This window comes from Chelon labrosus (assembly GCF_963514085.1).
Source record: "Chelon labrosus genome assembly, chromosome: 1".
Classification (NCBI taxonomy): domain Eukaryota; kingdom Metazoa; phylum Chordata; class Actinopteri; order Mugiliformes; family Mugilidae; genus Chelon; species Chelon labrosus.
Genome location: NC_140337.1, coordinates 24,521,520 through 24,548,690, shown reverse-complemented (window position 1 = coordinate 24,548,690; position 27,171 = coordinate 24,521,520). Strand labels below are relative to the sequence as shown.

General features: G+C 43.1%; 1 protein-coding gene across 11 annotated transcripts in view; it reads right to left on the bottom strand.

Annotated features, from left to right (window-relative positions):
- Positions 1 to 1,401: 1,401 nt before the first annotated feature.
- ehbp1l1a (EH domain binding protein 1-like 1a) overlaps positions 1,402 to 27,171 on the bottom strand; it is a 37,701-nt gene continuing 11,931 nt past the window's right edge. For 2 of the 11 annotated variants that reach the window (XM_084545434.1, XM_084545435.1), the window contains 19 exons: positions 26,945 to 27,139; positions 25,622 to 25,783; positions 23,921 to 24,139; positions 23,662 to 23,805; positions 23,167 to 23,394; positions 22,020 to 22,079; positions 21,823 to 21,928; positions 8,279 to 10,579; positions 7,945 to 8,047; positions 7,098 to 7,264; positions 6,964 to 7,012; positions 6,345 to 6,857; positions 6,226 to 6,265; positions 6,093 to 6,136; positions 5,683 to 5,794; positions 5,458 to 5,557; positions 5,105 to 5,178; positions 4,016 to 4,130; positions 1,402 to 3,030 (listed from right to left, as the gene is read on the bottom strand). In XM_084545434.1, coding sequence (XP_084401560.1) covers positions 2,937 to 3,030; positions 4,016 to 4,130; positions 5,105 to 5,178; positions 5,458 to 5,557; positions 5,683 to 5,794; positions 6,093 to 6,136; positions 6,226 to 6,265; positions 6,345 to 6,857; positions 6,964 to 7,012; positions 7,098 to 7,264; positions 7,945 to 8,047; positions 8,279 to 10,579; positions 21,823 to 21,928; positions 22,020 to 22,079; positions 23,167 to 23,394; positions 23,662 to 23,805; positions 23,921 to 24,139; positions 25,622 to 25,783; positions 26,945 to 27,139 — 4,826 coding nt within the window. In that variant the 3' untranslated portion in view covers positions 1,402 to 2,936. The other 9 variants (XM_084545430.1, XM_084545437.1, XM_084545431.1 and 6 more) reach the window with 9 other exon arrangements.

Below are 27,171 nucleotides of genomic sequence, written 5' to 3'. Positions count from 1 at the left end.
TGACACCAAAGTTATATGGGTGAGTAAACGATCGTATTTTATGCCAGAAATAAGGTCCAGGTTGTAAAAACGGTAGTTCCCCTTTAATTCAACAAATTATATTTGGAAAAATATCACCTATATTTTAAGTTCTTCTTTTTGTGACAGAATAGTGTTGCCTTTATATTTTTCATTACTGTAAGTATTTATACTTTTATTTTTATCCATAGTTACCTTGTGGATCATTGGTGACATGTTCGTCTAACGTAGAGAGCCAGAGACCTTCAGAAGAAACCTCTGCCGGCTGGACGTATGGGTCTGATGTTTGGCTGGTGTGAACTTTGATGGAAAAGCTTTCTCCTCTTCTCTTCCTACTGTGAGGAAGGGCATCGCTGAACATCCTCATCATCCTCTAAAGTGGCAGTGACATGCGAGAGGTCAACCAAATCGAGCTGGTCATCATGGTGAAGGAAGACATTCACCCACTTAGACCTCTGCTCTTCCTCATTCCTATAACCCCACTGAGACTTGTACAAACTTGTTTACTTTTACATGTTATAGTCTGAAATACAGTCACCATTTTGGGTTTAATGACTTGCATGTAAGTTCTGTTACAGTCAAAAGTTACAGGTTCAATAACTTCTATTCGTCACTGATTCGTCAAAGGAATCAGTGACGAAGTGATGATTGTTGAAATTGTTCTCTGCACTGACAAGAAGTCCTGCTTGTCCAGCTCTTCATCTCATGTTGAACATCACTGCAGCCTGTCTGGATCACTTTACACAAACAGACATGTAAATAATGATGTAGTGTGCACCCGCTAAATATTTCTACACTGGCTCCTTCAGACAGACATGGTGGAGCTTGGGTGTGAAGGGCCTTAAAGGGAAGTAGCAGGATCTTGTGCACAATATGGGATTTTATTGGAAGCCAGTGGAGCTGATGAAGACCTGGGGTGATGTGGTCCATGGAGGGAGTCCGGGTGATGATACGAGCTGCAGCATTTTGGACCAGTTGAAGACTGTGGAGACATTTGGAGGGTAGACCAGAGCTATGAGCTCAAATGCATCGTTAAGGCTGATCTCTGGGTGGTCCTCGATGGTTTGCACCATCCAGGTCAGGTGTCAAACATACGTCCCGCAGGCAAAAAACGTCCCGCCAGAAGATCCAATCAGGCTCCGCTGGATGAATTTGCAAAATGCAAAAAATGAAATGCAATTTCTCAATAAAATTGGCACCTATTTCCTAATTTGTCCACTAGGGGTCGCACTGTTTTAAGAGTTCGGACATAACACAACAACTGAGTCCCAGATCTAAACAGTAGATGGCAGCACTGGACTAAAACGAGTTCGGGACCCCTGATTTAAGATACGTAATGCAATATACGAAAAGAAGAAGAAGAAAGAAACTGCACAAGGTGTGTAAAGGCTTTCAAACGTCTTGTATTTTTTTCAAACTTTACAAATGGAGCACTGGTAACACAAAAGCCACGGGTAAAAACTTTCCAACAGCAACATCCTTTATGACTTTTTGACTGACTGGTACATTACACACAGGGCATGAGTAGAACTGGACACCTTTGCACACAAAATAAAAATCTCTCAGGGCCAAAACATCCTCGTAAAAACACTATAAAAGCTCACTTTTCAGAATAAAGACAAGGAGGAAGCTTCATTTCCTAAGGGATTAATATCATGCCACGTTTGAAAACAACTTTGGCTGCAACTCTGTGGTTGAAAGGTGCAAATGTACAAGTTTTAAAATAAAGACTTAAGGGGTTACAGATGCACGCGAGTCTTTAAATCAGGTAAGTTTTTAAAGCTTTCCAACACCGAGTGTCATGATTTCCATCCCAGACATTTCACACTTTAAGGGAAGACGATGCCAGTCAATGTGCTCGTGGATGTATGGCTTTCATCGTGCAGAAATATTCAAATTTATTCACTGCAGAAGAACTACAGCGGGGCTACGCAGCTTTCTAACGATAAGACGCCCTTGCTAAAAGCGTTAATCGAGCGAGACGTTTAAATCCCACCGCGCTGCGTCACCAGTTTCTAAACACGTGGAAATCAAATGCTGCAAATATCTAAATGATAAATAGTTATAACAATAAATAATAAAACTGAATCCAACAAATCTCTGGCCTGTTCCACGACCATGGCTATCTGTGATATAATCTCAACCCTCAAAATAAACCACAACCTTGTAAATCTGGAAAACAAAAATTAAAAACTTTCTCTTTCACAGTCATTATATCGTGGCACATCCTACGAAGAGGAAACAGTGGTGAAGTTTACCACAAACAACAATACTTTCTCTACTGCAGATTAGAGTAACAGATCCAAAAAAACATCCGGGGGTGGTCCTGGATCGTAATGGCATTGTGCATTGTGTTTTGGAGGGCTTGTTGGGTATTTCCGACCCCAGCGATGTCGTCTGTCTTCAAGAATCCACACCCGGTCGAGTCGACACTTCGGCTGCACCGAACTCTGACTCACATGCGCACTCTCAGTCAAACACACTCTACATTTACAGCTACGATGTGTATCGACAGCCTCTAACAAGCAGCAAAAACGTGCAGAAGCATTCAAGCATCTCCTGTAATGCTTTAAGCTTTGAATGTGTGGAAATGACACGGCTTCCCGCTGCACTAGAGATGGGGGGAAACATTTTAAGGCACAGGAAAGCACAAGCAAACAAACACTCAAGCTGATTCCGAGACTAAACTACACTGGAGCAGCATTTTTAGTGTATTATCTTGCAGAAGCAAGCTCTTTGGATCAGCTCTGTTAACGGCTTTGGCCTAAATTTCTTCTTACTACAGACTCAAACCCACTTCACTCAATCAATCAATCAATCTGACAGCACAGACAGACCAGATGCAGCTGTACCATTCTCTGCTTTTTGGCCCGATCCTCTTTCTTTCAGATAGTTGTACCCAACATTTGGTGCTTGATTCACTGCATCATACACTTCTCTTTCTGCTGCTTGGCATACTTCCTCCTCCGCTGCTCCAGGCCACGCTCCAGGCGCTCGTCCTCCTCCAGAGCTCTGAAGAACAGAAGGGAAACATTTGGTTTCAGCTGCTGAACAGATTCACTAGAGAGGCAACAATGAGACGACAACCCAAAGCAGGAATCTGATTGTTTTTCACTAGCTTTGCATTTGGCTAGAGGGTCAGCGTCACTACTGGTGGCATGAGGCGATACCTGGACCCTAAAGAGATTGCACAGGCAGTCCAACTCCTCCAGAAGCGCCATTAGGCTTTGCTGTGTCCCCTAGCACAGCCTCAAGAGCATGAAGGAAATTCCAGGAGGCGAGAACTACCTCTAGGAGAGCTGGACAGGAAGGTTGAGGACCTTCTAGGTCACCATCTACACAAAAGTGTAGATACCGGTGCTGCTGATGGTGCAGCAGCACCGGTATCTACACTTTTGTGCTGGGAGCCCTACAAAATGACCTTCAGCAGGCCACTTCAGGAAGGAGGCCTGAGGGTCGGCGGTTTTGGAGATGCTCTGATCTAGTCATCGCACCTCGGCCCATGTTGATGTTGCTCAAATCCTCTTGCTTCACCATTTCTCCTGCTTCCAACGCTTCAAGAACTGTTCACTTACCCCCAATTACCATCTACCTATCATTTAACCCCTGCAATATTTTCCTAACCAATATTATTACACAGGTTAGGAAAGATTCCTGACAATAATTTGGCCAGCAACGCTGACAACAAGCGACATTTAACATGCATACCTAACCATGGGCCACTGGCAAGTAAGGAACTGATCAGTCAGCAAAAGTTGTTGATGCAATTAGCATGATGTAACTGAGCAGAATCCAACCCATGCAATATTCTTTAATTTAATGATATTCAAACCTGTGCAATAGTGTTTATCTGTGCAATGATATTCCAACCCATGCACGGTGCAATGACAATAAAAGGAATCTTAATCCTAATATGTCCCACACCCTTGATAGGTGCCATCATAATGAGATGATCACTAGTCACAAGAGAGACATTTTTATGAACAGTATATCTCACCCTCGCTCCTTAGCATCCAGACTGTGGACCAGTTCATCCCTCTGGTTGACCAGTGACACCAGTTCCTGAAGCAGCAGCTGCTCTCTGTGTTTGTGGGCTGGAGTCTTCTGCCACTCTGCACACGAAGCGACAGGGAGGAAGAAGGAACAGACGTGAGGGCGACATGAATTGGAGGATAACAGCAGTTCGCCCATCCCAACAGACGTGTTTTAAAATTCACTTCAACCCAGCTGATATTGGGGAACCAGTCTGCTTGAGGCTATCTTCAAAAAAAAGAGAGAATACAGAGGAAGAGAAAGCAAGGAAAGGGAGATATATAAAGGGACACACAGCTATAAACATGCTATACAGTAGTAGCATGAGCACTAAGAGAGAAGAAATAGATAAGATATTAGAGGATAGGAGCTTGGCGCAAGAAAGAGGAAATTAGAGGATATGTGCATGGTGCGAGTGAGAGGAAAGTAGAGGATAGGTGCTCGGTACAAGACAGAAGAAATTAGAGGATAAGTGCTTGGTGCAAGAAAGAAGAAATTAGAGGACAGGTGCTCGGTGAAAGAGAGAAGAAATTAGTGGATATGTGCTTGGTGCGAGTGAGAGGAAAGTAGAGGATAGATGCTCGGTAAGAGAAAGAAGGAAGTAGAGGATATGTGTTTGGTACAAGAGAGAAGAAATTAGAGGATAGGTGCTTGGTGCAAGTGAGAGGAAAGTAGAGGACAGGTGCTCAGTGCATCATCCTGCAGCAGCCTATAGGCCTATAGCAGCATAACTAAGAGGTGGTTCACGGTAACCTGTGCAAGCCCAAACTATAGGCTTTATAGTTAACCCTAACCTTAAAAGTAGAGCGAGGCCAGGTAGCTGAAGGCACTGCCTCCTTCTATTATACTGGTAAATATTACCAGTATAGTAGAAGTTTAGTTTCCTGACAATAGTTTAATTAACAACAAGGACAAGCAACATTGAACATACATAACCAGCTGCAGGCCACTTTAAAATATCAAACTGATCCATTATTTGTCATTGAACTCAACAGACATGGCTGACATGGCCCAGAAGACTGCTGGAGACAGTCTGTGTGAAATAAAGTCATACCGTCAATTGCCATCAGGTCCCTCAGCTCCTTGTTTAAGAGCTCGAATCTTCTTTCCAGGTCTTGTTCTTCCAGCCTGTCAATGAAAAGAGTCAAATTGCCAGACGGAAACCATCATTGCTTTTCCAGGTTAGTTGTTCTACGCAGCAATTATTTACACAGTGAATAGAGACGTTTTCCATTAATGTCTTTATCACAAAATGAAGTCTGTGCCCAGCCACTTGCTTTATCAGGGGCTTTTCAGGAGTGCTGTTAGCTGAGACTGAAAAGACTACTAAGGTCATTAAAGTTGTAGGTTTCTGTTCTGGTTTCTAGAAAAAAAACTGTGAACACATCTGGGCTGTGTGTGTCTTACAGCAGCTGAAGATGGTCCTGCCTCCGGATCAGAGCGTTCTTCTTGTTGACCAAAGTAAACCATTCCTGTATCAGCCTCTCTTCCTCCACCTTGTCACTGCCTGCCGGACAAAAATCACATTACGTTATATTACCATCTCCGTCATTGTCCTACTGCTCTCCAAGACTGCTGTAAAGTACTAATGTTATATATTGTGAATCCATCTGCATCCATGAAGTACGCTACCTGTTTCCAGTAACTGTCTGAGTTTCCTCTCCACCACACCTGCCCTGTTATCAACGTGATTCTGCTCAGCCTCCAGGGCTTCGATCTGATTCAGCACATACTGGCTCGAGTCCTGGACACATGAACACACACCAGAAAACTCTTATATTCAGATGACCAATCAGCAGAACAGAAAAACATGTTTGTTAGAGACACATTTGGGCTTAAATAAGGATCAATACAATTCTGACATTGCGATAAATACACAAATAAAGACAAAATGATCAATTCCAGTTTGTGCATGTGTAAAAAATTTGTATTTGTAAAAGAATTAAGCTTGCATGTGCATTTCTTCCAATGACAGTGCGCTTAAATTGGAAAACAGTTTTAGACATTCATCTCCGCAAGAAAAGAAGTGGTGAGTAACTGACCTGGCATTCTGATCTTCCCTCCTCAACCCCAGCATCTCCTCTCTCTGTAATACAAATGAACAATCCAAAACAATTTACCAAAATGAAATTGAGAAAAATCTGTTTTAAATTTAAAAAATAACAAATAACGCACCAGTGTCTGACTTCCTACGGTTGTCTTTCCCTGAAACAGCCTACAAAGACAAACAAAACCTGTTTTACAAACAAGTGAGAGAAGATTAAAACATATTAAACAAAGCGAAGCAGTCATACCACTGATATGTCTCCTTCTTCTACCGATCCACTCCTCCGCTGTGACCTACGCTTCTTGACCAGATCCGCATCTTTGACATGAGAGAAGCCTGACTTGGACATGAAATGAGTCCTTGGCGGTGCCACTGGAGACTGAGTCCCACCTGCCCCGGCACCCTGCAACCGTTTGGTTCGCGGCGGTGGAACCACATCCTTACTGGTTTTAGAGTCCTTCTCTGCCGTGCTTGCACTCCCATTATTGTCAAGACTTATGCCTTCTTCTTGGAGCCTCTGGGTGCAGTAGCGAACAGCTGCCTCGGGGTCGTCTTGGACTTCCCTGTCCGCTGCTACCGCATAGCTGGACTCACTGCTGTCCTTGTCTATGTGAAGCACGCTGAGCTGCTGGCCTGTGAAATGGGTCCGGATCTGGTTGAGGTAGGTCATGACAATGAGTCTGTCAGGCACTGCAAGCATAACCATGTCTGAGGGCTCTATGAGCCTGGAGATTCCAAGTTCGGCAAAGCCATCAAAAGCCTGTAATATGCACAAAAACACACAGATGGATAACAATGATGTTATAAATACAAGACCATTTACCATTTTGTTAAATCTAAAAAATAAAAGAGAGATAAGCTATTACCTTTTTGTTGTTATTCTTGATATCATACGGGTCCAACATTTCAAAATTACTGGAGAAGAAAACAAGAGAAAGATAAAGTTACCACATAAAAACAATGCAATGAACTAAGAGCCATGTGTGAGCTGGGTTTTTACATTTTTTCTGGATGGAAGTGACTTAAGATGGCGCAAAACGCCAGGCCGTTCCTCCAGGAGGTGCTGAAGTTTGTGATCTTCACTCCCTTGTGACCCTGTGTCACCTCCTGACACCATTCCAGGAGAGACTGACTGGACATCACCAAGGTGGGACTGGTCTGTTGGTTCTAGAAACACATAAAATAGCAGTGTCTTAGATTTTGATAAGATTTAAGTCTGTTGTTTAAGTCAATCCTACCCAAAATGCGGTTAGTGGTTGTGGTATGTGTGTATAGTTCTTTCATTCATTCATTTTCTGTAACCACTTGTCCTTTGGAGGGGCCTGGGGGGGCTGGAGCCTATCCCAGTTGTCAATGGACTAGAGGCGGGGTACACCCTGGACAGGTCTCCAGTCTATCACAGGGCTAACACAGAGAGAGCCATTCACACTCACACCAACGGACAATTTAGAATCACCAATGAACCTAACGAGCATGTCTTTGGATGGTGGGAGGAAGCTGGACACAGGTAGAACATGCAAACTCCACACAGAATGGCGCCAGTTGGCCTGGATTAGAACCCAGAACCTTCTTGCTGTGAGGCATCAGTGCTGTGATTGAAGAAAATCTAGATTACAAAACATATAATGTAAGTGATGACAGGAGCATCTTCAGCTACTGTCAGCGATGTTATAAATGTTGCAGGTCATGGAACAAGAACATCAAGGCTAACAAGCGCCTTGGAGATGAGTGGATTTGGTGAGTTGGTAATCCTTGGTACAAGTCACCCCAAGCTATATAGCATATTGCACATCACACAGAGTAATCTGTTCAAGTGTTAACATACAAAGCTGCAGCTTTAAACATACTTCTGGAGTGTCAGACGCTTTCTGAGACGCCGCTGGTTCATTGGCTTTTCCATGAGTCGTAGCAGCAGGCCCGCTTGAGGATTTGTCTCCTTTCTCCATTTGCCTGGAAACACACACACAACCAAAGCAGAGGGATAAATAAATTCCATATATTCTTTCAAAACATATTTGCTGTAAAAACCAAACACTTGTTAAGGAGGATGTTCCAGGCCACGCTGCCCGTGAACCCCCATACACAGACAATGTAATAATATTTATAATGTGAGGAAAAAGAATGATGCAAAACAAACAAATCTCAGTTCTGAGTGCACACCTCACGCCTTGATTGACTGACCTTTGACTGTCTGAACAACTTGGAGCTACATCTACAGACACAAAGCCAAAGTCCAACTCTTCATCCTTCATTTCCTTCCTCACACTTGCTTCCGTCAGTTCGTGGTCCTTATCGTCCTCCACGTGCAGCCAGTCATCTTGAGAAGAAGAAGCATGAACAGTGGAAGCACGGGAACAACTATCAACTTCTGCTTCGAGGACTTTATTGATGGCATCCTGCTCAGATTCCTCCAAAGCCTTCTCAGAGTCACCTGTAACAGCAGGTTCATCTGTGAAGGTCCAGCCTTCGGTTATTTCATCCATAGCTTGCTCATTATCCTCTACAGACTGTGACTGAGTAAACTCTTCTTGCATTGCGGCTAGCACTTCTCTTTCCACCTTCTTTGCAGCGTCATCTTCGTCTTGAATTGCAACGAAACCTCCTTCTGAGCTCATCACACTTGAATCCATTGACTGATCCATTGAGCCTTCCACTTCTTCCTTGTTAGCGACGGTGGCGCCATCTGTGGTTGTCTGAGATGAACCCATTTCTGTGGACAATAGTCTGTCAACAGGCGTTGTGTTATCTGCATAAGTTGCACTCAAGCGTTTCTTGGCCCGAGGAAAAGGAACAGGCAAACCAGACTGTTCACTTTGTTGAGCGGTTTCAGGGTGAATGGCTGCATCGGTTGTGTTGTCTTGGCAGGAAAACGGTGAGCCGGAAACGTCAGTGTCATCTGGGAACGAATTACTGAGACGTTTCTTTGCTCTTGGTTTTGGTACGGGCAACTTCGAGGGTCTTAGGGTCTTCTCTGAGGCATCACCATCCTCTACTTGAATGCTTCTCCTCAACTTTACCCCAGCTACTTCTGTAGATGTAGAAGGCTGATCAGCTGGAGGAAGAGGGTGGAGGTGTTGAACACTTTCTTTCGCCGACAGTTCTTTAGTTGTTGATGAAATTGGTGAAGATCCAGCTTGCCTTGCTGCTTGCAACTCTTCTCTACATGAAGATGCTCTTTCTGTCGCTGTAAAGTCATCTGGAAAAGAGCCACTAAGGCGTTTCTTCACGCGAGGCCTTGGGATAGGATGAGTTGTTTGCTTTTCCCTTTCTGTGTCTGATATCATTGGTGCATCCACAGACCGCTGAGAGGAAGCCACTGCATCAACAAATGTGTCGCCAGCAGTTGTTGGTTGCTTTTTTTCCTCAACATTTAATTTAAGGATTCCTGTGTCGCTGTCCTTTCTGCCAGATTTCCTTGAAGGCGATTTCTTGCCACGTAGTGGAAGACGTATCTTCTTGATAATTGAAAGAGAGGCAGTTTGTTCAGCTTGAACTATTGATGGCTCTGGCTTTGTAGTGGTGCTTCCTTCTGTTCCCAAGGGTGGACTTATGTGAGAAGATGCCTGGAAAGAAATGTCAGCATCTTTCTTGGGAAATTCCAGAGTATAAGATTTGGTTTGTTCTGTGTCTTTCAAGATGGCCAGTTGTGGCTCTTTCTGTAGAGATTCGTTCCTAACCAAATCAGATCCTTGGGAATCTTTTGTGGTTATATGTGGTGGGATTGTGTCGGTGGATGTTTGATTGGGTTTATCGGTGTTTGGTAATAACTCAAGAGCACCTGAGACCTCAGAGTTTCTCTCACAAAGCTGTGGAGTAACCACATGAGTCTCCAAAGCGCAACTAGCTGCAGCTTTCAAAGTTTGATGGTCTTGAGTTATTGGAACAGTTTTCTCTGTAGTGACAAATATTTTTTGTGAGGTTTCAGGTGATAATTCTCTTCTTTTTACACGAGGAGGAGGAACGACATTCATGGATGCTTGACCTGATTCAGATTCCCCTTTGTGTTTACGGTCACCTTTGCTAAGGGATACTTGAGGGCCAACACTTTCTTTGTCAGGACCACTCAGGGGTACACTTAGAGGAATGCTGTCCCCCTTTGGGGCAAGGTCACCAGTAGCATCCTTCCTTACAGTCTGGACTGATATAACTTCAGTGGGCGGCTTCACAGAGAAGCCATCAACATTTCGCTTGTGGTCTGGTGTTAAACTATCCTTCCTTCTAAGAGGCCGTACAGGAACAATGGCCTTTCCTTGAAGACCGTCATCCTGAGATTTTGCGACTCTTCTCTTTGGATTTCTTCCTCGCTGAGGCACAACAATGTCACCTTGTGGTCCAGCTGGACTAGTGTTTTGATTATCTGAGGATTTCTCCAAGCTTACATCCCTATGTTTACTGGACTCTGTAAGCGGCTCATTTGATGCAGGCTGCAGGATGTCAGCAGACATTTCTTCCATTCCAACATTTCTGCTTGTTTGCCCGGGGCTTAAAAAAAAGAAAGGACAAACTTTAGAACTGACTGTTCTTAATTTCCTCAAGCATCTGCACCATGCACCCTCGTTACCTGCCAACTATTAATCTGCTCAACCAAAGAAAAGAGATGTAAAACACAAATTATTTTAAAGAACACAGCAGCAGCACGCCTTTCCCTAAAAAGTCAAATTACCATTCCACACAACGGCGACAATTCTGACTATTACAAAGTGTTAACGTTCACAAGAGAAGCAAGAGAAATGTTACCAAAACCAAAAATGCAGAACGTACACACCGTGCAACCATAACACAGTCCACCAGCACTCACCCATCATCCAACTGAGAAGTAGACACTGTCTTAACCTCGTCCTGTGTTACATTGGGGTGCCTTGCTAGCAAATTTTCAGTGCACGCTGATGTTTGACCAGAATCCTGCTTTACGACCAATATCTCCTTTGCATGTGTTTGACCAAGAGAGGCATCTCGTTCCTCTACTTGTTCACCGTCCTCCTTTGATGTTTTAGTTACATCTGCCTCTGTTAAGGGTGGCCCTTTCTTCACGCTTGCACAGAATAAAAAGCCGTCATCACTGTCTGTAGCTGACGACGGGGACGCCGTTCGATCATCTACCGAGTCCCTCATGTAAGGCTCAACACCTGTTGGATATTCAACCCCGTGTTTGTTGCCCTCTATTTTCTGCATCAGTTCAGCGCTATCTGTGAAATGTGCAGGAAATTCATCAGGAGGGGTCGTTGTCTCAGGTTTCAGGTCCATAGGCGAGACGGTCTCGGCTGGTTGATCAACTTCAGCTAAAGCAGAGCTAGACGGCCCCAAAATTGAAGCTACAGTTTCATAACTGCGAGAAAATGAACAAATATCGGAGTGAGTGAACGAAACCAGGCAACCAATAAACAATTAAACATGTTCATGCAAATTCACTTAACTCCACTCAGCCAAACTAAAATCTGCATTCTCTTAACACTTCATAATGGATATGAAATATCACAGTCTCCATTTAGATTTACCAGTAATCACAATGTGATACATGCGCCACACCGTTAGTTTAACACCAGTCTTACACTTACCCTTTGTGAAAAACACCCACAATAGCCTTTACTAATCCAGAGCTCTCTGCTTGTTTTTTTGATACTGTTCCCTCTGCCTCCAATACTTCCCAACCCAAGACTCCCACTGGCTCTGATGTGTCCAGCAGCTTCTTCCCTGTTTGTTCTTCCTCTGCTGCTATCCTCTCTGCTTGTGATTCGCTGAGGAGCCAAATATAAAGTCTTTTAAGGTGCGATCCGCAGAGCTTACACAGCAAAAATGAAATAGATCAGTCAGTGATGTGCTCAATTTAGCATGCATTTAGCAAAACTACCATTTACTAGTTTAAACAGTCCATGCTAGGCAGGTGCAAAACCCCTTTCACAGCAAAAAAAAAACAAAACAGCATGGGCTCATATACTTACCCATTATCAACACAAAGTTCTATGTTTTGAATTGCACCGCCTTCAAATTTCTCCTCTGTTATAAAAGCAAACATATCAAAATATGTGATAAGAAACAAGACAAAGAAAAGTGGATGTGACCTTGATTTCAACACTGTAAATGGCTCACCATATGCAAGTTCTGGGCTGGGTCTGCTAACAGATGCCAAAGGAACATCAGGAATTTCTTGTAACGGTTGCTTTTCAGTAGAAGAAAGCAAAGGAGTACTAACGGCTTCTTCCTCTTTGGGATTCACTTGTGAAAGACTGGCAATCCCAGGAACTTGACTAACACGTGGACATATTGGAGCCATTGCCACCATGTACTTCATTTCGTCACATTTACGCTTCTGCTTTGCTGGAAATTTTGCAGTAAAATCACTTTTATTCTTCAGCTTTTCAAACAAGAACTCGTTGTATGCTGCCCTAGTATGCATACATTCAAAGCTACGTGTACTTGCTGATGGAAAGCCTGGGACATGTGAAACAAGTGGAGCAGATGAGTATAAGCTGACCATGTGGGGTGGTCTGTTTACACCTTGAGCCGAAGGAAAACCACGGACTCTGGCTTCTTTTGGGCAGGATGTCACCAACAACAACATGTTGTAGCATTCTACCTGTTCCTGTCTGGCATGGGTCATAAGGATTCTTGCCCTTTTCTTCAGGTGTTTTACAAACACTGGGTTTGTTTCACTTAGCCACGCTGTGCTGGGGACTGTAGACATTGATGCCAATCCCTCGATACTTGAAGCACTGGAGCAGAAAGGTAAATAACTCATCATATTGTGTTCACTCTTGGTTTTGGGCTGAGGTGCAGACGGGAATCCTGGGACTGTGGAAGCTTTGGGGCATGTTGGTCGTAAGGCTAACATAGTTTTCATTGTCTCTCCATCGTGATATAGGCTGTCCATCACAAATATTTTGTCTTTGGGAAGATTATCACACAAAGTGTGCGGACCAAAAAGCCACTGATGTTTTGAGGTCTCTTCAAAGGATGCAAATCCTGGGAAACAGGATACTTTGGGGCAAATAGGTACGAGACTAAGCATATTGTACCGGGCAACAGATGTGAACCCAGGAATCACTGATGCTCTTGGGCAACAGTGAATGAAATTAAGCATGTGGTTTGGTTCATCTATGTTACATGGTGAGTGGTAAATCCTAGACTGATTATTCTTTTCTGGCCTGGACATCAATGAACCCAGTTCAGAACCCCATCCTTCTTCATTGTGCCCCTCAACTGATGGGAATCCAGGTATAGTAGAAAATAGGGGGCACAAAGAAATTAAGTTGATAATATTTAAGCCATAATACTGAATTTTGGGATGTGGAAGGGAGGGGAAACCAGGAACACTTGACTCTCTAGGACAGGACGGTACAAGGGCAAACATTGATTTTATTGCTCTCTTATCTCTTCCACATGTCCCAGTCAGTGACACCTGCTCTTCTTTTATTTTTGGTTCAAACAGTGGCTCCTTGCTTACTGTCCACTCTTTAGTATTGTGAGTCGATGGAAATCCTGCTATTTGTGACATTTTTGAGCATGAACTTGAAAGACTGACCATATTTGCCACGTCAACACAAACCGTTTTCGGTTTTGGCGCTGACGGAAAGCCGGGGGTGAGTGATTCTCTTGGGCAAGTTTGTGCAAGAGAAACTCCATTTAGGTCTTTGTCGATTTCATTGTTCTCACATATTAATACAGACTCCCTTCTAATTTGCTTCTCCCACAATAGATGATGAGTGGTGTTCCAGTCTTTGTTATCCTCCCTCTGGATTGATGGATAACCAGACATGCTGGAGATACATGGGCAAGATGGAAGGAGATTGACCATGCTAGACCCATTATAGATTAGTGTAGGTTCAATAGCAGATGGAAATCCAGGGACAGAAGCTTTTTGTGGACAGGTTGGGGCTAAAGCTATCATGTCCTTTATTTTAACATCTTGATGCCTTTCTTGAATTATGACTATCTTGATTTTTGGCTGCGTAACCGCTATGGGTTTGATATCTGTTGCCCAGCTTTTGCTCAAGTCATGGTCTACTAATGATGGAATACCTTCAATTTGAGAGGTTTTTGGACAAAATCTTAAAATGCTAATTTGTGTGTGCTCATGAAAGTCTGTACTGTGTTGTGGTACAGACGGGAACCCTGGATTTCTAGCTTCCTTGGGACAAGATGGTGCCAGTAAAACCATTTCTTTCTTGATGGTTATATCCTCCTTTGCTGGTGATAATATTTCCTTTATCTTAAACGGTTTCTCCCAAATTGGCTTTTTATCTCTCGGCCAGTGGTTTCCTTCAATTACAGGCAGTTTGGACGGCATACCAACAATGTTTGTCATACTAGAACAGGTTTCCAAGAAAGTGAACTGCTGGTTGTCAATGTCAGGCACACGTTGTCCACTAGGGCTTTTATCTACATCTTGTTCTACATCTACACATCCTTCACACTCATTAACTGTAATTTCCTCATGGTTTGATGGTTTGTTCCAAGTAGGCACATTGTCCAGAAGAGGTTCAACTGTTTGTTCAGGATTTGCAGTGAGTTCGAACGTGCCACTGACCGTTGGGCATCTCGTCAACAGGTCTACAATCTGAGCTTCTGTCATTTCCTCGTCATAATCATCATCAGTGTGTAACGTCACGGAAGAACCAGAGAACAGTGGGACAGAACCAACAGTTTCTTTTGTCATTTTCATCTCTTCCTCTGGTGCTTGTCTATTTTCTGTTGTAGATGACTTTGGTAGCTCCTCCCATATCACGGGTCTGTCTGTAGGAGATTTTTCTGTGGTCGTCTTTGGTAGCTCCTCCCATTGTATGGCCATGTTTGTGGGATGTGCCTGCAGTTCTGGCTTATTTATCTTTTCATCTCTAAAGAGAAGGCAAATACAAATGTATACTGAACATCTACTGTAAAAAGATGCCCAATAATAATAGTTACACCGATCAGGCAAAACATTATGACCATCTTGTGACAATCCAATGTTCTGCTGGGAAACTTTTGGACCTGGCATTCATTGGTGTGGATGTTACTTAGACATGTAGCACCCACCTAGACCAGACCAGACACCCCCTCCACCCCACAGTAATGACATTCCTTGATGGCAGCAGACATCCCCAGCAGGATGCAGCCTGACACAGACACACACACAAAAACGCTTTAGGAACAACTCCAAAAAAACATGAAGAACAGCACAAGGTGTTGACCTGGCCTCCAAATTCACTAGATCCCAAACTGATCAAGTATCTGTGGGATGATCCACAGAGGCCCCTCCCCTCAAAGCCCCCCCACTAACAACATCCTGTTGCCAGACACCATAGGACACCCTCAGAAGGCCCATGTCCATTCTCTGATGAGTCACAACAGTTTTTTGGAGGCACAAGGGAGACCTACACAATATTAGGAAGGTGGTCATAATTTTATGACTGATCGGTGTATAATGTAAATAATGAAATACAGCATTCCTTACAATAAGCACTGTATTTACATAAACTATGTCAGCAAGGTTGGAAATAAAACTTTATTTCCTCTCGTGATTATTAAAATAAGTATTTTAGTAGTTACATACATGCACATTTAGAAGATGTTATTCACTCCAAACATGCTCCAGTCCAGTATTAAAACAACTCCACTCTATAGATAGATGTAAAAAGTTGCACTCCACAAACAAACACAGCCTTTGCAATAACAGGCACCAAAGAAAAAGTTATGCCAGAAATCCCTACTTTTACAGTTGTCTTGTTGCATTCAGTGTCAAGTGTCTTTGGTGCCATTTAGTTTTGCTTATTTATTTTTTATTTAGTGTCACTTATTTTTTTCCTACTGAGCAATTCACGCTGCAACTCATATTGTTCAGTAGGATCAGTACAATTCAGCAAGGAGCAGGAAGAAATGAAACCTAACGAAACTAATTAAAGCCATGCAACACATATCAATAGGCCTACAGCAATCCAAGTATTCTTCTCTCTCACACTTACCCACTCTGACTGAATCTAGTACCACCTTGACACACAGTATCCTGACCAGTAGTCATTACATCCCTTGACTCTACTGAAAATGTTTTACTTGACTCGTCTAAGGACACAAAACCACGACTGTCCACAGTGACGTCAGTAGTCTTCCTTTCTTTGACTTCCCCCTTGGCATCCTTCAGGCCCACGGGGCTGAAGCAATGACAGTGAGATAAAAGACCTTATACATATAGCAACCACTGAATAACTCACAATAAATAACACATACAAAAAATACAACTTTGCCTTGAATGTACGAGTCAGAGCTGGGAAGCAAGTGCGTTATTATTGCATCACAGTGCAAAAGTAGGTAACCCACCTCTTCCTAACAGTCAAGAATAGTGGCAAATCAGGAATCGAGTGCAACATTCTGCAATGCAAGGTTCTGAAAACAGAAGTGAGAAGCAAAATTTTCAAAAACTAACCCGATGACAATACAGAGGCAACTCGAATTCTCCGAGTCACTCACCCTTTTTCTAGAGCAGCAATGTCTTCCTCAGTTTGTGTCCAGAAGCCCTGTTCAACTTTACACATCTCCAAAGTTGAGGACACATCAGATTTATTTTCCTCTACGTCAAGATCTAATCTTGGTGGGTTGGCCTCATCCCGTAACATCTCAGGCCCATCAGTGGAGGATGGCTGATCCGCTTGGAATTCAGAAAAGTCTTTAATTGCATTATTTGTAAGTGTTGGTGACTCCGTCGTAATTCTGTGTTGTGCATCTTCTGGTTCATCTTGGCCAGGGAACATACTTTTTATGGATCTCTCTTCGACAGAAACTTCACACAAGAATTGTTCTTCTGGTGGCGGCTCCAGACTCGTCAAGTTTTTTCTATCCTTCTCAATTGTTCTTCCAGAACTGGGCCACGCCATCCCAGAGAGGTGCACATGTTTTGAAGGAGCCCCAAGAACAGATGATTTCTTCGGGCAAGTTGGCACAATATTTACCTGGTCAGTGAAATCAGGGCTGAGAGAAATGTTCAGACTCGAAGATTCAAGAAAACCAATCGTCTTCAATCGTCTGTGTGTCTTCATCATCTCCACCACTGGCCAATCTTCTTTATAATCACAAAAAAGTGGCATTATTGAGGGGAAGCCAATAATTCCTGACTTTCTTGGGCAACATGTAATCATCTCTACCATGTCTGGACTTTTTTCATTAACGGCGTCGAGAGCATGTGGTCGAGGAGCAGATGGAAATCCGGGGTTCAGGGCTTGTTGTGGGCACGATGGAAGCATACTCAGCATTATTTCCTTGTCCCTGCATGATATCTTCTTAACATTAAAATGCTGGTGAGAAACTCCATATCTTCTAGTAAAGGGGCTTTCCCAAATTGCATCCTTATCCACATACTTTCCATCAAATTCTTTGGCAATACTGATCCCAGGGAGACCAGGAATTTTACTGTGTTTTGGAAAGGTGGCCAAGGAGTTTACCATGCTGGAGGCCTCTTTCATGAAAGCCTTCACTGATCTGCCTCCTTCCTTTGAGGGAATTCCAGGAACATTTGAATGTTTTGGACAGGGTGGCAACATGGATACCATAATTGGAATCAGTGCGTTTTCTCTAAAATACATCTCACTGTTATGTAGTGCTGAAAATATTCCTGGTTTTGTTGATGTTTTTCCCCAAACTGGTTCTTTGTTTACACTCCATTCACCTACATCATCACTGTAGATTACAGATGGTAATCCACGGACTCTGGAATGTCTTGGGCAGATAGGTAGCAGACTTATCATACTTAGTATATCTGCCGACCTCCGATGTGGTGCAGATGGAAAGCCAGGTACACACGCCATCCGTGGGCAGGAAGGCAAGATGGACGCCATATTTACAAACATATCATAGTCAAGATAGGAATCCGTAACCTCATCTAATTGTACCGTAACTGCAGACGTCTTACTTGGGAGCAGCAGTGCCTTCCTTTCCATATGCCACTCTTGATGTTTTCTAGTTGGCATCCCAGGAACTCTAGACTCCTCAGCACAACAAGGCAGTAAACTCACCATAGATGGACAATTTGCTACTGTCAGTATGGGAGCAGAGGGAAACCCAGGCACGGTAGCATTTCCAGGGCAAGAGGGCAACATTGCACACATCCTCTTAGAATCGTTCTTATCAGAACACAAGACCGTTTTTAGAATCTGAACTTCCCTTTTGATAACTGGACTCTCCCATTGTAACCTTCTGACAGTAAACCATTCCTTGCACCTAGACAAACCAAGTGTTTTTCCAGTCTTTGAAGGCAAACCATGGATAACGCTATGTCTCGGGCACGAGGGCAGTAAATTGACCATACTGGGTTCTTGTCTTGGAGCAGAAGGCAAGCCAAAGACTTGGGCTCTTTGTGGGCAACTTGTCAACATATTTACCATGTCTTTAGAGGTTTCTGCTTCTTTTGGCGTCCACTGAACAATGTAAGCCTGTGTATTCTTTGTTGATGGCTTTTTAATTAATCTCCTTAAAGCGTTCCAATCTTTGTTCTGTGAACTGTTTTGATGTAGAGACGGCATCCCGGGAGTCTGAGTCTGTCTAGGGCATAAAGGTATAAGGCTGACAATACTGGGTATCATCACCTTTTCCAGTACTGTGGACACACCTGCAAGGAAAGTCACACATGACTCAGGACATAGAAGAGGCATGGTTTGCATATATCTAAAGGTGGATGGAAATCCAGGAATACTAGTGGACCTCGGGCAGGATGGTGCTATGCTAATCATCTTTGCTATTTCAGCACTACCCTCACAAAAATAAGTAGTTTGATCTGAATATAAGATTAATGACAAACCCTCCCTGGGTAACATCTGAAGGAGTACGTTCCTATCATCTGGCCAAGCTACATCTTTTGACAGATGTAAAGACAACATGCCAGGTATCTTGGAATATTGTGGGCAGCTTGAGCGCAGATTCATCATATTTGGCGCTCCCACTGTTCCTTCAATCTGAGTGGATAGTAAAGGAAAAGCAGAATTCCCTTTTGGACACAATGGACCAAGTTCCACCTTGGATATGTACACACAACTTTCATCTATAACAATTCCAGAGCTTCGAAGCAGACATTCTTGTGTAACATTTCCCACATTTCTTTGACCCAGTGGTGTTTCATTCTTAGACCAAGCTACATTTTCCTTTCTCCCTTCCTCCGTACAATGCTCTTTAGAGTCCAAATAACTTGGACCCTCATAGCTTTGTGTGGAATTGGTTGAAAAATGTGCATCAGGACCTTGTCTTTGTTTTGATAAACTGCTTGTTGTGGACTGCTGTGCCGAGAGAAACCCAGTGTCAGAGTCTAATCGTGAAGGGACTTGGTCCAAAGCAGCTGTGTTGCTTATATTTTTCTTATCTGTTAAAGGTATTGGATCAGAAAGGTTGATTTGTGAAGTCTTTCTTTGTGGATTCTCCCACTGTGGGTTTGTTGCAGTGGACGCAACTCCAGACTGAAGTTCTGATGTTTTGCTCATTACAAATGGGGGAAAAGCAGAACTGGAATCTCTGAGAAAAGACGACGAAGCCACGATATCATTTCTGAAGGAGTAGACGAAAAGAAGGATGTCAGGACAAATATAGTGCAACGGTTAAAAAAAAGCTGTGCAAATTTCTATCATGACTTTTGTTTGATAAGACTCTAGTTAGATGCATCACTATAAAATGGGAAGGACTGAGATAACACTATGCCACACTTACCCAAAATCCCTGGATACAGGTTCTGTTTTTTGGGCAACTCCTATCCTTCCTCCAATCAATTTTGAGTCAGCGACTGTAGAAATTTTAGGAAAGTGCAACACTGGTTCCTGGAGGGATTCTGAAGTAACTTGTGAGTTGGTAGGAGAAAGGGGCGCAGGTTGAACGGGCACTTGTTGGGCTATTGGATTTCCAAACTGAATGGACTTCTGGGACAAGTGACTTCTTGTCCCAGCATCATAAAAGTCAGGATTTTGCTTTGGTGTAGAAGGGTAGGGGGGAGGAAGTGTTGGCTGGACGCTGGTGGGTGTTCTCGTCAGCCTTAATTTTGTCTTATCCTTATGAGTTTTTGGTATCTCAGATTGTTTTAGACCTGGGGCTAAGGGGGTTCTGGTGCTAAGCCTCAGAAGCGAATCCATACTCTCAGGTCTGAGGGGCAAAAAAACAAACGCACATCAGAGTTATGACGCTAAGGAAGTCTTCACCACAGAAGACAGAATTCCACAGAACAGCAATCGAGCAAATAAGCAACGTAAGATGGAGCAACGAAAATAAGAGCTGCAAAAACGTTCAACAGGATATTCAAACCAGCCTTTTCTAATAAATCGCAAAATGAATGAGGAGGTTTTGCCAAAGTAGCAGATGCCTTTTAAAACATGTCCAAACAAAGATTTCTTTTAAACTTCTTATTTAAAAATTTCAACATAAAAGAAGAACCCCCATTGAAATATCACGTCAGCCAAGTGTCATTTCATGCACAGCTGAACAAACTCACCGGCTAAAGACAAATCCAAGCCAAGACATGCTAGACTAGCTGCTTCAACTGTTAGATGGGATAAAGCAGACCTCCAACACAAGCTCAAGCCTGATCTGCATGTGATAGACCAGTAACACATCCAGCAGAACTGTAGCAACACAACCATCCTTTGGGAGTCATAATGATTGGAAAACCTCAATGTTGAATGCCAGTTTGCCATTTCCAGTCCCAGTACTTAGTTGAAAATTATCATTTGTACAAAGACCCAGAAGATGGATAAGTGGATTGATATCATCTCATTCCTCTAGTGGAATGCAACAGGATACTCTTCAAAACACATGGCAAAAATGGCCTATAGGAGCATATCACACCTATAAGACCATCTTTGGTTTGATGAAAGGCTTGTTGGCGCTTTTGTTGAGCAACTATGATATTCTGAAGACACATCCCAATGTTCATGTTCAAAATAAATGTGTTTTTTGTACGAAAGTTTGAAAAAAACACTCATTTACTTGGACTTTTATTGCACTGTCAACCAGGATACATTTAAACTGCACAAAGCTGAGTACAAGGAATCCGTCCATTCAATAATAATAACAATACATCAAAAAGTTTGGTTAGTTTGTGTCACCAGCTGTCTGCTCATACTGCTTTCTTCTCTTCTTGCTTTGAGCAAACAAGCTAACCGCAGTATTCAAGATTTCAGAAGGCTGATAAAAGCCAGGTATGTTGTATTTTAGTTGCGACCAACCCTTTGGACCACACTCCCTCTTACAATTTACGTCACTATAACTGTACAAACATTTGTTTGATGATTTAAAATGACACCAGTTGCAAAAAAAGTGTATAAAACTGTGCGAGTAATTTCAGTAATGACAAAATACCCACGACACACAGAAAAGTTTCTAAGCACACAGGCCGTGCGGTTAATGTTCGATTAAAAAATGATGTTTGTAAAGGAAGAATGAACCCATAAATGCTCTAATACTGTTAAAGACATCATCCAGCAATGTGCATTCTACTGGATTCTATCTTGTTGGTCTTGTGTCTTTTATTTTGAAAGGTACTACATAAGGAATGTCTCTTACTTGCTTTTGCATCTCTATCCCAAGTTGTCACTTCAAAACTATTCCAAAAATAAACACACAGTTCTTGCCAACAACTCGAGGAATACAACGCAACTTGTTTGCACCCCTACTGGCAATGTTGGGGTATTTCATGGCGGATTGTTCCTTTACAACCATACTGACCACACAAAACGTTTAGAGATGCCAAACCATTTAAACAGCTGGCCTTTTTTTTTAAATTTACTCACCCTGCCGTCGCCTTCACCACCTTGATTCCAAATGTCGTGTCCGTTTTCCGCGTTGAAATTCTGGATAACTCCGGCCCGTGGCTGCCAAGCGCTCTGGGGTCGGGGGCTGAACAACATGAACAGGGACATGAGAGTTAGCTGTGTAGTTACACACTGTGTGTAATTATGACCTAAATGAGGACTGTGCTCGTGCTCACTTGTAGGCGTCGTGCATAGGTTATCCTCTTCACTTAGCGTGCTCAGCTGCCTCTTAAATTCTAAAAGGAAAGAAAAGCAGAGAGAAGATTTTTACAAATTAACCCAAGTTGACCTTCATGCGCCACCACACCAGCGCTGTGTGGACCGTGTAGATTACAGTGCCTTTACCACGTGGAGTCGAGCATTTAGTTGCTTTAATAAAAAGACTTGAGCAAGGGCAGATGTGTTTGGCTATCGAAGTGCTTCCCAGAGTTTTTCTCCAAGGCCAGTTTGACATGGGTATACATCGATCAGGCATAACATTATGACCACCTTACTAATATTGTGTAGGTCTCCCTTCTGGGGACTCATCAGAGAATGGACATGGGCCTTCTGAGGGTGTCCTGTGGTGGGCCTTTGGGTCCTATGGGTTGAGGAGAAGGCCCTCTGTACTTGATCAGTTTGGGATCTAGTGAATTTGGAGGCTAGGTCAACACCTTATGCTGTTCTTCATTTTTTTTTTGTAGTTGTTCCTAAAGCGTTTTTGAACTTACCTGGTTTCCTCTCTACTCAAGTGACTGAAATTCTTACTAACTAGACCTTGACAAGTCTTTGTCAGCTTTCCCGGGGCACGCCAGGGGCCATCCGAGGGTTACCGCACAAAAACCAAATAAAGTGGTGATGGTTACATCTACACTTGGAGGCTTTCTGCACCAGGCAAGTTCTAAAACATGCAAATCTACCTCATGTAGCATCATTAGCTTTGGATAATCCCCATTCTCACCCTGCTGGGGATGGCTGCTGCCATCAAGGAGTGTCATTGCTATGGGGTGGGGGTGCCTGGTCTGGTCTAGGTGGGCGCTACATGTCTAAGTAACATCCACACCAATGAATGCCAGGTCCAAAAGTTTCCCAGCAGAACATTGAATTGTCACAAGATGGTTTAGATGTTATTTACTTCTCCTGTCAGTGGTCATAATGTTGTGGCTGATTGGAGTAGGCCATGTCATAGTTCCTTTTCTTTGAAAGTTGTGTTTTGAGTTGATGAAGACTCCATGGTATTGCTAGCAGTGCTCAAGGAAGCCTCAATAGCTCCTCCCCTATTTTGGGAACCACTGGTCACACATCTTAATCCTGAGTCAACTCAGATTTCTCTTGTTTTTGTACCTGCGACCTGCTCACTGGGGTAGACTACGGCAGTGTGGGCTATACGAGGCTGAGCTGGAGGAAGAGAAGACCCAGAGAAAACGAGAGCAGAGGAAGGACTTAGAGGAGAAGGTGAAGGGGTCTCTAGAGTAGGGGCGACCTGGCCTGGCCTCCAAGAGGGAACATGTGCAGAACCTCCCTGGGGTTTATAATCCAGTAGAGACGGAGCACTGGGCAAAGAGGATGAAGCTGATGGGAAAGAAAGAGAGCAGAAATGTGGGAGTGGAAGGTGAAACATGAAAAGGAGAAGAATGCGTCTGCAGCAGTCGGTAAACAACAAAGAGGTGAACAGGTTGTATTGTGAGGGGAAAAGCCGATGACTGGATAGAGAAACCTTGTTCACTCACAACAAAGGAGCTCTATGGCAACGAGAAATAAGATCTGTCAGGCTTTAGAGCACACAATACTTTTACAGCACGGCCTGTTTCACTGTTGCTTTGAGTAGAGCAACATTACGTGGCGTCTCTATTCTCTGCTTTTTCTGCAGCACCGCGGGTTGTTCGGCGTCTTTAGCAGAGAGATGTAGAAACTTAGGGGAGAGTTCTGGCTGCGCTAGTGGCGCCTGAGATTTAGGAGGCCTCCACTCAGTCTGCCAGGAGGCTGAGGAAACAGAACAAACAAAAAGAGATAGAGAGAGGAGAAGGAAAAACATGGGAGTAAAAGGTGTGAAATAGTCTATGAGAGAGAGGGACTGCTCCACCCTGTGTCCCGTTACCTGTCTCTGGGGCGGATGGGAGGCTGGAGGGTCTCATGAGGGCAGAGCCCGAGTGACCCATGGAGGTGGGGAGGGTTTGGGAACGCCTCGGAGCGAGAGGCGGTGGAGGTAGAGGAGGGAAGGAGCTGAGAGGAGCTGACGATGAGGAAGAGGAGGAGGAGGAGGAGACGTAGGAAGGGGAAGGGACACTCTTTGCTTTCAAGTAGGTGGTAGGACAGGCTGGAAGTAGAAAAGAAAAGAAAAGAAAAGAAAAGAAAAGAAAAGAATAAAAGAAGAATAAAAAGCCAGATCATGATATGATTATTTCGCTGTGTGAGTCTGGGTTAGTTTTTAATTTTACTTTTTTAATTATACTATTAATAACTATGCTGAATTACTGATAGAAGCTCTTGTTTGCAGCGTAAAGGGATGGTCTGTGTCGTTTTACGGCTACCTTAAGTTTGCTTTTAAAACCAGAAACAAAACAATATATATAAAAAAAAAATGTATTAGAGTTTTAGATCAAACATTTTTTGGAAAGTTTTTTTTATTTTTATTTTTTATTTATTTTTTTTTAACAAAAATATTCTGTACTCAAAAACAAAAAAAGGGAAAGTTGATATTTGACTTAATTATTTTTTCTTCTACTGACGTGATTTATAAAAATAAAAGTGCAACAAGTCAAGAACAAATTTTTAAAATGTCATATTTTCCGTCATAAAAACAGGAAGTAGTCTACATCTACATCTACGGATGTTTCTCCAGATTCAGAAGACAAACGCTCACGTCGATTAAAGTCTAAAATTTACATCTGAATATTGTTCCGTAGTCATGCTCCGTTTAGACCCACAGTTTTGTTCTTTGGAAGAGACCAAGAAAATTATCTCCTTCTTCACCTACACTGTAAAACATCACAGCCCACAGTTAAGTTACGTGAACGTGTTTCATCTCTTTAACTCCAACGGTCATGACAGTCAAGTTTTTGATACTGAACTAAATTTTATGAGTTTTCTAAACCTGAAGTAATCCATTGTCTTGACTTCCATATAATAGCGTCAGTTTGGCCAACGCAAAGAAGTGGAGACGCATTGCCCATATTTATATACAGTCTATGCTTGATCCGCAGAGGCCCCTCGACTCAACCTATACGACCCAAAGCCCCCCCCCCCACCCCACCTTACAACATTCTCCAGGTTGAGTTTACTCATATTTTTAAGACAGCAGGTGAACTTTTGTTTTTCTTATACAAATTAAATAAAGGTCAAAAGGTAAATTTATTTGTCTGGCAGTTTTTGTTTTTCCTTTTTAAACTGAAAATCAAATCTTTACTTTTTTTTAAAAATTATTTTAGAGTCTAAAACCAAACTTGAAATACCAAAAAAAGTACACGGACGAGTTTTGCCAAATGTCATTCGGGACAATTAAGTGGATTATTAGGAACCAAGTCGGAGTAGTGAACCCGTCACCTTTTAATCCTGACTGACTGAGGCTTTAGAGCCACAATTTGAGTGTTTATCTTAAAAACAAACTGTGAAAATAAGAATAAATCTGTTGCAAATCTGCAGGAAATGGGAAATCTGGTAAATATTTAGGCCTCTTTACTTTTTACTTTACCAGAGGATGGTGTAATTTTATCTTAAGAACAGATAACAGCGTTATTTTAAAGTGTAAAGTGATGAACCCCATGTGGATGAAGAAAACCAATACCGAGCTGAAACAAACCTGGCTGCGAGGTAGCAGAGAAAGCGGCGTGATGGGTCAGAGATGGGTCGTAGGGTGAGGAGGAGAGAGAGGAGGTGGAGAGGGCTTTGGAGGGGGGTGTGAAGGTAGAGAGAGGGTCAGTGGGAGACAAGTCACAGTGGAAGCTACTGGGACGTTGAGGAGCTGGAAACGGCCACAAGATGGCAGCAGAGCGCATCCAAGAGAAATAGAAAGGAGAGGAAAGAGGGAGGAGGAAGAAGGAAGAGACAGAAAAAATGGTGAAACTCTTTATAGCGGCCAGCAGAAGTCAGATAATAAACAAGACCATGAGGATGTGGCTCAGTTTATGAGTCTGGACACAGATGGTAACTTCAACACCGCATTTAACGGACACGTCTCAAATTAGAGAAGAGTTAGAAAACAATAAACCGTCAAATCTGTCCTGGAGCGTGCTCTGTGAAGACGTGGACTAAAGAAAAGTCTAACGCCAGATTTCTGCATATTTACAAGTTGCATCTCAATAAATATGATAAGATATCATCAGTAAAACTAAAACTTCTATAGATTCATTGCACATAGTGATGCATTTCACACTTTATTTAATTTACTTAGTGTGAAACAAAAATTTGGCAATGAGTCTATATACTGTACACCAATCAGCCACAACATTATGACCAAGAGAAGTGAATAACATTTAAACCATCTTGTGACAATTCAGTGTTCTGCTGGGAAACTTTTGGACCTGGCATTCATTGGTGTGGATGTTACTTAGACATGTAGCACCCACCTAGACCAGACCAGACACCCCCACCCCATAGCAATGACACTCCTTGATGGCAGCAGCCATCCCCAGCAGGATGCAGCCACAAAAAACGCTTTAAATAAAACACGAAGAACAGCACAAGGTGTTGACCTGGCCTCCAAATTCACGAGATCCCAAACTGATCAAGTATCTGTGGGATGATCCACAGAGGCCCCTCCCCTCAAAGACTCACCCACTAACAACATTCTGCTGCCAGACACCACAGGACACCCTCAGAAGGTCCATGTCCATTCTCTGATGAGTCACAACTGTTTTGGAGATCTACACAATATTAGGAAGGTGGTCATAATGTTATGCCTGATCAGTGTATACGAGTTCCACTTTTTGAATTGAGATCCCAACAGAGATGCACCAGTACATTATACAGCATTGGTCAACCACACAGCAGAGTGAACATAAGATAAACTGCTCACATAATAATTTAAAAGCCCAAAAAACATTTAAACTATCCAACCTATCTTGCGGGTTGAACTATCTAAAGAAGGGAGGCACGCGGGGTGAGTAATATCCGTGGACTGTACCTGATCTGGCACTCCGCTGGAAGATTTTGGGGAGTACCGGCGGGTGAATGCAAGTGAGGGCCGGAAATGGGATGGCATAGGGGGTGTGGGTGGGCGACAGGGAGGTGTCTGGGGGTTCGGGCCGAGGCGGCAGAGAAGGGGCCGAGATGGTGGAGGAAATGCCAGAGGAGCTTTTCCAGTCCATCTCTGGTGTTACTGAGTGAAACATGATAAGACGATAGATGATA